Source organism: Cynoglossus semilaevis, chromosome 2 (genome assembly GCF_000523025.1).
Source record: "Cynoglossus semilaevis isolate Cse_v1.0 chromosome 2, Cse_v1.0, whole genome shotgun sequence".
NCBI classification, from domain to species: domain Eukaryota; kingdom Metazoa; phylum Chordata; class Actinopteri; order Pleuronectiformes; family Cynoglossidae; genus Cynoglossus; species Cynoglossus semilaevis.
This window is the reverse complement of record NC_024308.1, coordinates 8,642,418-8,656,315: the sequence shown is the minus strand read 5'-3', so window position 1 is coordinate 8,656,315 and position 13,898 is coordinate 8,642,418. Positions and strand designations below refer to the sequence as shown.

The 13,898-nt window shown below is 39.7% G+C and overlaps 1 protein-coding gene across 8 annotated transcripts in view; it reads right to left on the bottom strand.

The window, feature by feature from the left end:
• Positions 1-13,487, bottom strand: part of ap3d1 (adaptor related protein complex 3 subunit delta 1) — a 22,263-nt gene extending 8,776 nt beyond the window's left edge. The window contains exons 1-22 of one of the 8 annotated variants that reach the window (XM_025054300.1): positions 13,132-13,487; positions 9,352-9,447; positions 8,428-8,508; positions 8,265-8,345; positions 8,055-8,162; positions 7,807-7,936; positions 7,305-7,444; positions 6,822-6,895; positions 6,682-6,731; positions 6,364-6,413; positions 6,093-6,141; positions 4,555-4,700; positions 4,254-4,402; positions 3,799-4,029; positions 3,292-3,523; positions 3,047-3,192; positions 2,790-2,970; positions 2,007-2,078; positions 1,497-1,572; positions 1,132-1,331; positions 819-892; positions 105-125 (exon numbers count right to left, since the gene is read on the bottom strand). In XM_025054300.1, coding sequence (XP_024910068.1) covers positions 105-125; positions 819-892; positions 1,132-1,331; positions 1,497-1,572; positions 2,007-2,078; positions 2,790-2,970; positions 3,047-3,192; positions 3,292-3,523; positions 3,799-4,029; positions 4,254-4,402; positions 4,555-4,700; positions 6,093-6,141; positions 6,364-6,413; positions 6,682-6,731; positions 6,822-6,895; positions 7,305-7,444; positions 7,807-7,936; positions 8,055-8,162; positions 8,265-8,345; positions 8,428-8,508; positions 9,352-9,447; positions 13,132-13,227 — 2,483 coding nt within the window. In that variant the 5' untranslated portion in view covers positions 13,228-13,487. The remainder of the gene's footprint in view (positions 1-104; positions 126-818; positions 893-1,131; positions 1,332-1,496; positions 1,573-2,006; positions 2,079-2,789; positions 2,971-3,046; positions 3,193-3,291; positions 3,524-3,798; positions 4,030-4,253; positions 4,403-4,554; positions 4,701-6,092; positions 6,142-6,363; positions 6,414-6,681; positions 6,732-6,821; positions 6,896-7,304; positions 7,445-7,806; positions 7,937-8,054; positions 8,163-8,264; positions 8,346-8,427; positions 8,509-9,351; positions 9,448-13,131) is intronic. The other 7 variants (XM_025054297.1, XM_017031133.2, XM_025054299.1 and 4 more) reach the window with 7 other exon arrangements.
• Between the last annotated feature and the right edge of the window lie 411 nt (positions 13,488-13,898).

The window sequence follows — 13,898 nt, the reverse complement described above, 5'->3', positions numbered from 1 at the left end:
GAGTTTCTCAAATAAAAGCAGCTACGATAGCAGGATAACACATTTATAGAAAAAAAGACAAGTCCACCTTGAACCTCAGGTCCTGTGATTGGACATGTACTCACCTGTGCCCTGACATTTCCAAACTGCCCAAAGAAAGGAACAGTAATGGGTGTGTGTGTTAGCATAGAAGAGAGGAAGCAGAAAGCAGAATGCCATGAGAGGAAGTCAAGAGGAGAGAAAGGAGGGACACATGACTTGCACTGTTACCAGCAAGTTCATAATACGACCAGTGGTAAATGATGCTGGTGAGAAATACGTTATTAGGAAAAATGCCCTCAGAGCGTTGGGCTGATGAGTCAACCTTGTGTTATTGAAACTAAAAATATTAAAATATGAGCCCGAATGTTGACATGTGAACATATGGGATTTAAGTTTGGAGTTCTAGTAAAACTTTTTTACTCTACTAAAACAGTTTTACTTTAAGTGGAGAAAATTAACAGATGCAAAAACACAAAAGACAATCATTTACTCCAGCTTCAGTCTAGGCTGATACTGTATACTGGATGTGACTGTGTCCACATGTATTAACAAGTACACATTGTCATAATCCATGTCACATTGGCTTTGAGTTTGTCGTTTACCACACACTGACTAGTTTTATTCACAATCCACTCCTGCATCAGCCAGGAAACAGTGATAGTCTGTTAACCACTGTGACATGTTACTCAACAGACAGTTTTCAAAATGATAAAAGTATGGATAAATTGTTTTGGCACAAAAGAATACTTGTCAAAAAGTACCATTTTGTGGGTGACTGCACTTGTGGATGTACTCACTTGTCCAGGTCAATGTCCAGTGCTTTGTGGGGGTCATTGGGATCTTTCTCATCATCATCACTGGGTAAGGCATTCTAAAACAAGAAGAAATCTGATTCATTACCACAGACTACAGATTATCTCTGTTTTGGTTTTTTTTTAAACTTACAAAGTATGTGGTCTGGAAGATGAATGCAGGTAATAATAAAAAGAAAAAAATGTGTCAATTGTGCTCTGGACAATAAATGTAAGAAGGATAAAAAATTAAAATTTGTATTGTATATGTGTATTCCCAAACATATTGCAAAGATTATTCATCTGCAGCCCAGCGAACCTCTGGCATCTCCTCAGTAACTATGTCGACCATGTGCGCAGGAGTGATGTCCTCTTCACTCTCCGGGCCGGAATCATGTTTCTTTCCTCGTCCGCTGCGCTTCTCTTTCCTCTTCTTCTTATCTTTCTTTTTCTTCTCTGCTCTCTCCTTCTGCCGACGCTCCTCCTCCAGCTTGACATACTGGTCAGACATGGGCAGACCTGAAATTTCAGGACAGTGAGCATGGAAAAAGGTAACTAAAAAGGTTTGGAATCATTTGGGAATCTGCATCTGAATTACAGTCTGTCTCTGAGTGTAACAAAGAGAAGTTTAGAATTACCACATATTTAAAGTGACAGAAATGCAACATCAGTGACTTATCGCACCTGGGACTTTTAGAGGCACAGTGAGGTCAATCTGAATGACTGGGATGTGATCTACTCCAGGAGTTTCCTGGTAAACCTGTAAAACAAAGACCAATCAAAATTGACTTTTTTCACACACATTAGGTGTGCTCCCTGCTTTTTATTTACTCATGCAGTGAAGTGTTTAAAAAAACCATGTCAAAACCAGATAAGAAGATAGAACCAGACAAGAAACAAATCTTTACTCAAAAACAGGTATCAGTTCAGGAGGTTGGATCACACCTTACTGAGATAGATACAAAAACAGTTGTAAAAAGAAATAATTTAGTTAAGAATGGTGGGGTGAAAACCACACAGTCTTCAAACATTTTGGTTGATTCACAAACCAAACTGTCCGCTGAGCCACCAAATGCTGACTGATGGACAGAACAAAATGTAACAAACAACCAGTATTTATTATTATATTATATTATAACTGTTAATATAGACAGGATGACAAATGATGTGACAAGTCCACTCTGATGAACACACCTTCTGAGATGATGGTGAAGACTTAATGTAGAAGGGGTTGTTGGCTTGTTCTTGCTTTCTGGCTTCTCTTCTCTGTGTGAAACATTGGGTGAAAATAACATTAATTACATCACTTGCATTCATTTACTTAAGGGCTTTGGTCACATTTCACATTGATGTTAAAACATTTACAAGAAACAATACAAGAAAACAAAGACTATGTTGTAGAGCAGAGCATTGTGGCTAATAATTGAATACACTTGACCTTTCCTCTTTAGACTTTGTAGTAATTAAATATCAACCCAGCTGATGCCTTCATCCAGTCTTTCTACAAGACTGAGCAAAAATTATACTGTATAATCCAGACCCATTCCATCTATCCTCTCACCCTCAAGGTCACAACTCTTTCGAGAAACAAAAAAAAAATCCATCAAGACTAGACAGACATTCTCAAACTAAATCTAAATAAAACGTTTGTTTTGATCTATATGGGAATTTAAAATGATCAAAGCTGCATCCATTAATTGAAATGTATTTAAAAGAGGTGGCGCTTTGGCCCAGAGGCAATGTCTCTGTCATTGGTGTGGAACCCCAGGGTTCACCTCCTGGGCAAGTTCGAATCCTGGTTAGGGCGGTTGGTACCTTCCAGTGGACTCACCACCCGCAGGAAGGTTTGGGGGTGTTGGTACGGTGCAGTGTGATTTGGGTGGCAACTGCTGCCCCCGCGACCCGGTAACGGATAAGCGGATGAAAATGGATGGATGGATGGATGGATGATATTAAAAAGATATTAAGGTACTGAACTATAGCAGTGAAGGCAGCCACAGTCTTCGAGCATCTCACCCTTGCCAGCTCCTTCTCATCCACCTCTGTGTGTCGAGCCCGTGAGTGTTTCGGCTCCTCCTTGGTAAAAATGGCCTTTGGCTGCTCATCTTCAGACTCGCTCTCAGAGGGAGGCTCATTGATCCAGGTGTCCAGGTCCAGGCTGCACAGAAAACCTTAGTTACTCTTCCACAGAAGCCAAACATAAACAAATCCTTACAAAATAGCAGCTAACATACCCTTCAGGAACGGGCACTTTTTTCTGTGCCTTGGGAGCAACAGGATTGAGTTCTCCAGCGAATAATGCACTCACTTCCTCTGCTACTTCCACATCCTTCTGCTGCAGTTTCTGAATGTACTTGACAAGCTGCAGGATGCACGATGCCTGGAGACGTGATGACACGACACAACAGGCCATTAGATTTAAAAGGTGTAGGTCGAGGTATTTGTTATTCCTTAAGTGGGAAACAAATGTGGTTTTTACCCTCTCTTGCACCTCCAGGTTGGCACTCTGGACAAAGACCGGCAGCCTCTCGATCATCAGCTGGCTGGTGTCTTGTGTGACAGTGCCGTCTGTGTTTCCCTCCTGGCTCTTCAACACTGTAGCAAACAGTTTAGCAGCATTCTGCACATACACTGCCTGAATGTGGCCTGGTAGTGTGGCTACTTTAGGCCTGAGCATGGCCTCCAGTGTCTGCATTGGGTTCTCCAGGTGCCTAAAAAATGATAAGAGGATGGGCAGACTTGTTGTCATTTTGAGTTATTGTCCTGTAACCGAAGAATGTTTCGACTTGACAATTAATTTGTGTAACAACAAATGTTCCGGGGCCCCATATGGAATCCTGCTAAGCTGACATTTTTCTGTAAATTCATTGATGCTGTTCTCTGGGGAAAAGGAACTGTCACTTCATACCCATTAGATTTTACAAAGTTAATGCACAAATCACCTAAAACAGACAGTGGATTTTTGTAACACTTTTAAACAACATACTCTGAGAACTCGCCGCAGATCCAGGCCGCAGCATACAAGACTTCGCAGATGCCATTTCGCTGCATGTTCCCAGTCAGCAGGTGGGCGTTGTCCAGGAGAGTGGCCATTTGAGCTACGGCAAACACCCGGATAGCTTTAACTCGGATGGCAACGTCCAGCATCTGAGAAGCGATGAGGTGACCGTGCCGTGTGCCCTCTAACCGGGTCAGCTCCACCAAAATACTGATGTACCTATGAAGTAGAATGGATTGTGTGAAAGAGGGGCACAAAAACACCACACAAATATTTGTAATGAAAAAAGTCATTGCTATCATTGTATTGCAGTAACTTCACAGGCTGATGCATGGGTAAAAAAAAAGCAAACACCCTGGCAGTATGACATTTTTTCTTGACCATTTCTAGCAGGTTGACTGGTTTTCCTGGTCAGAACCCTTAAACAAGTGTCAAGCACTGACCATTCAAAGTTGGTGATGTATTGATAGTTGCTCTGGCTACATATGTCAATGATCTTGGTGAGAAGTTCATCTCTGTAGGTGGTTCCCTCAGCCTTGTCCACATGAAGCATCAGTTTCTTCACAATCTCCATCAAGTTCTTTTTAGATACCTGGTGAAATCAGACACTGGGTAAATAATGGGCCTTCCTTGGGTTTTTATGTAACTTTAGCAAATGTGTTTTCTAATGTGTTTCTTTGTTGATGGGCTTGAAGAACAAAAACATATGAAAGTAATGGAAGGATTTGAAACTGGGTTCTTTACCATTCCATAGAGCAGGTCGAGAGCCCGGAGACGAATGGACTCATCCTTGTCATCCAGACACTGGAGGATGAGGTCCTTATGAGACTGAACTGATTTGGGATGTGTCTTCAGGATCTTAGACATGGCCAGCAGGCCCAGGTACTTCACTACAAAAACACACGTTACTAATTACACCTGCAGAACCTGAAATCAACAAAACTAACATTAGATACGCTAAAGCTCTCTAATACTAGGAGCTTTGATTTTCTTAAGTGAGCCAAAACTAAGCAAAACTAATGTAATATACAAGGAAACAGAAGACAAACAGATTAAGGGGTGAGGCCAATGGAAAAGACATACAAACACACAACACATACTGAACCGCAGTTTGATGTACTGGATCTTTCTTATTTACAAATTAATAATTTAAAGCCACATTTGTCAGCAGTACATGTATTCAAACTTTAAATTGTATTTAAGACGAACACAAGATTGAGCTTTTTCTTATGTATAACAATCCTTCGTTCACTGAAAAAGACCTATGTTGCTCTTTCTTTCTGTCACTGACAAACAATCACATCAGGTACAGATAAATCAATACAAGATATAAAGAGACGGAGAGGCAGCAGCTTTTTCTTCATTTCCCCTTTTTGCCACAGTGATATTTAAGTTATTAAATATATTAAACTGTTGAGTCACCGCAATCTGTTTCTTGTCTGACTAAGCAGAGATAAATGTCTCCAAGTTTCCTGGATCAATAGGCACATGTCTGACCTTGTTGTCACTGCAGTGAGTACTGCAGAAATAACCTGGAACTTAATCCTCAAACTGCCCCTGAAACTACAGTATGTCTGCTTTCAAAAAGAAATCTGACACAAGCAACTAAGCAGCTTAATGTTGTGAAAATAAAAAAAAAAGTTTGGATCACTGACATGGTTGAGTTGCTGAAGGGAGCAAATGTTTGAAAGACTGGAAGGATATTTTGTTTATTCAAGTATTGACTTTTGGGATGCCCACACATTAAATGGATGTGCACAACATTAAATAGACGAAGAATGGATGTTTTTGGCCAACATTCAGTGATAACTTTAACGCAATGAATTAATCATAGATATATTCCTGTCTTTGTATTGTATACTAGGGATGATGATTGTGATTTTTTCACGATACTATTTTATCACAATTGTTTTGTAGCAAAATTAGCCCCAGCTAACTAAAAGTCTACTCAACACACACAACTATCTATGTTTAAAGGACTCAGGTAACCCGAATATTAAAACACATCATTACCAGATTATACTTTGAAGGGCAAGAAAATATATTTTAATCCCAATGATGCCTTCGATAAAAGTGACAATGTGACTGTAAAGATAGCTGCGTTTTTTTTCTGCATTCTCTGTCAAATTTAGCCAACAGAGGAACGGCAGGAAGGAGAAAATGTTCGAGTTATCCTGAGTCAGGACGGCTATGTAATGGTCATCTAGTAGGATGGACTCCACAGTATGAAACACGCAGACAATGAGAAAATGACACACTGCAGGCATTGACAGAGGGCTCACAGTTCTGGTCCGAGTCTTCAATCAGGATTCGCAGCTTCTGCACACAGAGCTGCAAGAGAGGGAGAGAGGTGGAGAGACGTTACCATCCATGAACCTTTCCACACTTGACAATAGCAAAATTATAACAAAATAAATAAGCAAAAATCCAATGTGTTAATTATGTGTAATAATTAATGAATTAATAATGGTAATTAAAAACTGTCAGTTATGTATTATTGATACAAAATGCTAAAATCATATCATGAGAAGAGCAGAGATTTGAGTGGTTCACCTGGATACTAGCACTGTGGTTGGGCATCCCCGAGGACAATGAAATCAACACTGTCAAGCAGAGACAAAAAAGACATCTGAGTGTATGCGGAATATTTCAGGTTAAAGATTGATATTTGTATGTGTAGAGTTTCCAGAAGTACCCAGTTAAATACACATTGTACAAGACTGATTCTCAAATTATTGTAATAAGTCAAACAAATACTTTTGCTTAGGAGAAAATACTGCAATATTACACTGGAAGGTGATAGTCAACAAAATCATCTCCCTGTAAAAGTTTACCTGCTTTACCACAGCTGACAGAACAAACAGTACTGACCTGCAATCACAGTGTTGACACACTCATAGAGCAGAGACATGGCAGAGGTACTGTGAGACAGGAGGACAGCAGAAATAAACATGAGTGCAGATATTTATTACCATGTGTTCATCTGTAGTTGGAGACAGATTCCACCTCACCTGTGGATTAGATTTGTCAGAGGTTCAATCAGCTTCTTTCCTAACCGTGGCTCCAGCGGAGTAAGTGCACCAAACTGTACAAAAACATTTTTTATGAACCCAGTTAGATTCAGTTTCATTTTATGACTTTGTAAAATAGGTGTCACCTGCCTTCCAACCTGTCATTTCATGAATGTATTCATCAAAACTTACTCCTGAACTTGGAAGGAAGCAGTCACTGCTCGTAGATAAAAACAGGCCTCTGAGTTTGTCCGCAAACTGTGGTTTTTAACCTTTTTTTGGCCTGTAACCTTATTTTGACGTCACAGATTTCTGCCGACCCCAGAGACTTTTTTTTCAGTCAAATGAAAAAAGACGTTTCAGGCGACCCCCACAGAATTCCAGGCATCCCCACTTGGGGTTGCGACCCCATTGTTGAAAAACATTGGGATTTTGTACTTTTTGAAAAGCAGTTGTGACCCTCCTGTGTCCATGTTGACTCACCAGCTTGATAATCTTTATAAGAACCCAGTTGTTTGTAGAAGAAGTCATGAGTTTGAAGAAGAGTGGGGCCAGGGACAGGTAGTTCTTGGGATTTCTGCGAGCCAGCTCACAGATGACATTCACTGCTGCTGACTGGACACCTGGAGACAAATGCACAGTTTGTAACAAACAAGAATTAAAATAAAAATTCAGAGACTACAGGCTAACACTGTTTAAAGATCCAACCAATTGTACCGTTAAACATTTTTTTATCTGTTTAACTGCTGTATTTGCTCAGGCAGCCCTGACAGAATCACAAATGAACCTTCCTTAATGTCCTATTCTTGGCTGCTGAAAAATTTATAGTGTTCAGGTAACAGAGAATGACAGCCTCACCAGGAGTTTCAATGTTTCAACTAAATAAATGGTTGATATTATGTCGTTGCTTTGGGAATTTTAGCAGCAGAGAAAAGTCAGGAATAGTTGAAATTGTAAATTAATATTATGGTATGTTTCCAAATACCTGGATCTGGATCCTCTAGTTTCTCCTTCAGCCTGGGAAAAGCTGGACGCAGGGATTCCGGGTACTTAAGAAAGACCTTGTACATGATCAGAACTGCTTTCTTTCTGATGTAAGGTTTAGTGTGGGACATCTAGTGAGAGAAACAGCAGACCGTGGGGAAGTTAATTCAGTCTGGAGCTGAGACGCATTGTACTGAAGTTAGGCTTTATGGTTAAATTAGTCTTTACAACCACCACACTGTGACTCACCAGTGTCATAATGTCATTGGCCAAGTCCCGGGCAAGGTCAGGGGTCACAAAACAGGAGAGACCAGTGAGGGCAACACCTGTGTCGTACTGGTTCGGGCTGCTGAGATCCTACGAAATACAAACAAACAACAAAATTACAATCTGTAAAACTATAAAATAAACAACAGCCAAAAGGTTTTAAATAATTTCCTTGACCAGAGAACAGCTGACCTTTCGTATTTGATTGGTAGTCAACATGATGACATCAGTGCTCTCATGGAAACACTGTGAAGCAGCCAGATAACCAATCCTCTGCAGGAAAGACAGCAAACAAAGATAAATACATTAGACTGCTGCACTTCCGAGTATAAAGATTTTTTTTTGACGCTCGTACTTTGTATGTAAACTTGGAGGAGCTCATGACTTCAACAATGTTGAAAGCAGCCCAGCTGACATCATAGCCCAGCATCTGAAGCTGTGGGGAGGAAAAAAAAGAAGAGTGGTGGGTTAAAAGCTGTCTCTGTGCAGTTATGCTTAATGCAGGCAGGAGCTATAAATAAAACCTGTCACAGAATCCTGTTACTCTTAGCAACTAATCTTTGGCTCCAAAAAGGACAAATATTGACAGGAAGCCTTTGAGCTCAGACACTGCATGACACTGTTCAACCTGAGAATGGAATATACAAAGATAAATTAAGTTCATTTTTGACGGTCACCATAGAGTGAAGTAATGTTCAATAAGGTGCGTTAACGGATAATTAACAGACTATGACCAAAGGCATGTCTAAAGTCCCTACCAATGCCATTTAGGGCCATTTGGGGGGGTTAAGGAGCAACATTTTGTATGACTTACAGTGTTATTTTACTGAATATTGTAACTAGCTCTGAGCTACTGTCCTGACAGACTTCAGGCAACTTCCTTTTTGTTATTTTCTTAGCCAATACTTAGCTAATTCTAAAATGTGTTCTATTTCAGCACTAATGATGACTAGTGAGTTAGTGAGTACACAGGAAGAGTCATTTTTACATCATTGGATGTGGCCACTCTTAATCGTGTATTGCAATAAACTACATATACGAGAACAAGAAAACATCAAAAGGGGTAAACGTACTCTTTTTAGAAGCCCTTGTGTGTACACAGGCTAATTTTAGAAAGGCAGGTACTATCTCCACCTAAAGTTCTTTATTCACTGTGATTTTTTTTCCCTACTGCTGGAAACAAAAACCCATCATGAAAGAGAAATAAAGGGCATCGCTGTTGTGTACTGTGAAGCTCATTGTACATAAAGACAAAGAAGCAGCGGTGAAGACTTCTTACGTAGGTGAGCTTGCACACAGCATTGGCTTTGACAGCGATGTTGTCCTGCTTGAGCTCCTGCTTGATCTCATCAATGCATGTGGAGATGTACTTGGCCTGAGGGGAAACAAGAGAGAAAAACAACAGACACCAAATCAGATTAGGCCGAGTGATACCCAGACAGCACAGCTGCAACTGAGCAGCTACATAATAGGGGTTACCAGATAGCTCTTTATTTTTGTCATGATCTTCACATTTTATCATTGAAAATCTCCATTAATGATTTGCATTTTTGGCATCAAGTCTAATATTCAATGCGGGTGCACCTGTTACCTCCAGTCACTGTATTACTGAGATTTGAAAAGTATTTCCTTGTGGCCCTGCATGGGATGCAACAGTAGAGTGTAGGTAAACATCTTAAGTTCACAGGCCTTTGTGAGAAAAGAGCAGGAAACAGTCCTTTTTTTAAAAAATTTTCTTCTTATGAAGAAATCCTGCCCATTTATTTTATGTTTACTCTAAGGACTAAATAGAAATGGGTTTATTGGCAACTTGGTGTTTGCTGCCGGGGACACATCCGCATAGGACATAATGGGTGATGTAAGAAAAAATTCAGAAAAAAAATCAAAAATTATTTATAATTAATTAATTATTGTTTTATTCTTGTGTTTAAAATAAGATAAAACTCTGGTACTGTTGTGTAATGTGTTATGATTATATGCAGTACAGGAGGAAAAGATAAATAAAAAAGTAAAATTAAAATTGTTATTTATTTGTTGCTCTAATATGTTTTTCCCCAACTACCTGCATGGATGATGCAGGTAAACGCATACACATCTGATTATAAGAATTGAATGCATCATATAAACTACACTGAGACATAGAGAAAGAAAAACAGTTGAAACTGTTAATAATGGTTTGTAATTGTAATCCTCTCACAGGTATTGACCCTAAACATTTTCTAGTATTAAAACAGTTCTTTTAACAGTTCAACCCAGGAATATAACAATCAGTTGATGACTGCCGAGCACACAGATATGCACTGCCTGACTGGGCGTGCTGGTCATGTGTGTGTGGTCATGAGATGAACAGTGATGGGGGCAGAATTCTGCTGCTGCTGCTTCCCCCTAAGAAACCGTCAGATAGGCAAACAGAGGGGTGGATTGAATGCACCGTCACGTGATCTACCTCACTCTTTTTCAATGACTAATTCAGGGGCTATTTAAATAACTGAAATTGTTACCAAAGCCACAACACAGACAACCTTTCGAGCAGTGCTGCGAGCTGAGCTAAAGCTACAACAGGGAGCTTGTGTTATTCCCAGTGAAAGATGACTGTGTGTCAGCTGGAACCAACGCGAGCATTATTAACTGACAATTACAAGCAGGACAAAACTTCCTACTAATATCCTGGAAGAAATACTTGCACAAGGAGAAGCACTCACTTTACACATTTTTTTTCAATATGTCTGCTCTTATGAAGATGTGGGAAGGGAAATGAATGAATCAACTGTGTGGAGACTCGGCACACAAACATGAAAACCAAAGAGTGTGTATGCGAAACACTGGGCAGGTCAGGAAAAATGTCAACAGACATTCAGGTGTGACTGCAGTGCACATGTACGAGCACAGGGACAGGCACACAGAAAGTATATTAATATTTCAGCAAACTGGCTAGTGTTGACAGGGCAACTGCCACCTTATCTAGGTAACCAAGGTTGGGTTACCGACGGTGAACAGTGCTGAATCAAGACATCAAGCGCTTATAAAAACCACCTGTGTGTTCCTATTTCAAAATCATGAAGAAAGATGGAGATGTAATCAAACAAACCAATTCTTTCAGTGGAATAATCCCTTGCATATAAATTGCATCCTTGGCGAAATAATAAAAACCTTGGATGTACTGCCTTGTGAAAAGCTGACTTCAGACTAGAAAAATATGTCTGCATCTACACCTGACCTACAGTTTATTCCGGGTTTATCAGCTATGCAGCTCTCTGCAGCACCTTACATAATTTTTTTTCATCCTAAGAATTAGGGGAATGGGAAAATATCAATAAATAATTCAGGATAGGTAAGCACTAATTGATCAGCCTAATGTCTGTAACTTCGACTAACCTATTAGTAAAATAAAATAGTTGCAAATGTTATTGACAGGTCTTCTGGTTGGTTGTGTTCATACATCAGACTCATCAGGACCAACATTAAGAGGTTTCTTTGGGCTATGGTGTTGCTTAGATGGCATTAATCCTTAATGGTTCTAAGGATTGTGTAGCTTATATGTAATATGTACTAAATATGATGCAAAAGTAACACAATTATCCATTTCTCTCTTGCAGCAGTTTACAATTAAAGAAAAAGAAAATCACCAAAAAGTGTAGTCTACATCTGCCAATTTTCTTATTAAAATAGTCTATGAATTCATTCATATATTCCCTGGGTCACATTTAAGAAAGACATTTTTTTTATAATTTTTTACAAAATATTATGTTGAAAATTAATTAAAGAAATAAAATAAAATAAAATAAATAAGAAAATGATAAATAAATAAGATAAATAAAAGTCCTTTTCACATCACATGGAAAATACAAAGTAATATTGTCTATTGATCGTTATCTGTAGAGCACAACGCAGCAGACAGCTGTGGCAGGAGGCTGGAGTTTTTACTGGTCCATTCAAAACAAGTTGCAGACGTCTGACTTATTTGGAAAGTCAGCTTAGAGCCAAAGTTGCCTCTTAATTCGATACATCAAAAAATTGAGAAAACATAGTCGCAAATAGTCTGGTTTAGTAAGAATTTTCAACGTGGTTACGTCAGAATTGCAGGGAGTCATTCCCAGCAGTCATCATGCCTGGGCAGGGTTAACCGAAGTCAACCAGTCAAACTAATAGTGAATTTTGTTGGACTGTGAGGGGGCTCTGGGGAATCTAGTGAAAGCAAATGCACACATGGAAAGAACATGCAAACTCCATAGAGAAAGACCACGTTCTTCTTGCATAAGGCAAGAGCACTAACCACTACAATTAATCAACAACTAATTAAGAACTACCAGTGATGGCAGACTGCCTTTGTTGCGTTCTCAAACATGTTCTGGCTTTCTTTGGTGGCATTAGGCGCTGCATCAAATGGCTTGGATTTTGTGTTCCATACCTATCCAGTTTATACATTTACTGAGCCAACGATAAACACATCATCGAGAACTTAACCTCCAGAAAAAATAAAACCGGTGAATAGAGCCCTGACATTGTCTCATCCATTCTGATCTCAGATCATGACTTCATCCATTCTGCCGTGCAGTGACTCTGTCGCGCTCAAGTCAAATTATTTACAAATGTCATACTGACCATTCGGACTACCGCTACGTGCAAATTAGTAGTCGACCAGCTTGTTGACAGCAGCAGAACAATAATCGAGTAATTAGTGGTCAACTATGAAACAGTTTTTTTTGACTGGCTCTCTGCTTGTTGAGCTAGTTGTCATTGTAAACAGTCCGAACCAACACCGTTACCAACGCGTCGATACTCTAAATATGACAGCTATTTGCAAGACAGACATAATTTTAAAATCTGTATTCTGTCAGTTGAAGTGACTGCCAAAGACGAATGGTGTCTGCAGCTGATCTTTTAGCAATGGGAATGACTAATGTGGCTAAGGTTAGCTGACCAGTCCCTACAGCAGCACTTAGCTCTTCACATTAGCTGCTGACTCGACAGTGATAACGGTGACAGCAACGTTTGCTTTTATCCAAAAACCTTCTCGAATGTCCCTCCAAAGACAGCGACAGTTGTATGGTCGTTTTACCTCATCATCCTTGTGATTCCTGATGCCACGTACTAAATCCTGGAGATTTTTATCGAACATCCGATCGATGCTCCCTTTGACAATCTTCAGAGCCATGTCTATCCGTGACTCGTACCGCTACTGTCCAGCGGGGGTGAGTTCCTTGCAGAAGGTCTGGTGGTGGGTGAAGACCGACCCGCTACACCGTTTCTCATCCACCCGGGTACCGTGAATGCAAGGTCCGCCGCTGTTTGCCAAAGCCCGGGCGGATGAAGCTGAGGCCAGATGGAGTGTCCCGTGCCGTACAGAGACGCTGGCAATGGATGAGTGTAGGAAATGGCTGACAAAATGGCGCCCGGTGTCAGCTGACTAGAGTATTATGTGAGATCTCATATGAGAATCCGAGAAATTAAAGGTCCAGTCCCTCTCGTTCTGATTAGCACAACAGCGCATAGAAATAATTTTTAAAAACAACATATAAACGCTGTCACAATTAAATTTAAACTATGCTTTAAGAATAATGCAACACAAAAACAAATGTTGTTTCTTAGAATTCTAAAAGATAAAAACAGATGCGATATTAATCTCGTGATTTTGATCTCGGACGTTTAACCTAAAGTGAAAGAGCCTCATTTTGTTGTTCAGATAAAGACGTTCAAATGTTTGTAATGTTTGAATTTTGGCATTTTTAATATTTAAACTATCATGATTCTGATTAGTCTAAGCGGTATGAAGAATTAAAAATAAAAATAATAAATTTTAATAATAAAATAAATCCAAATTGTTTC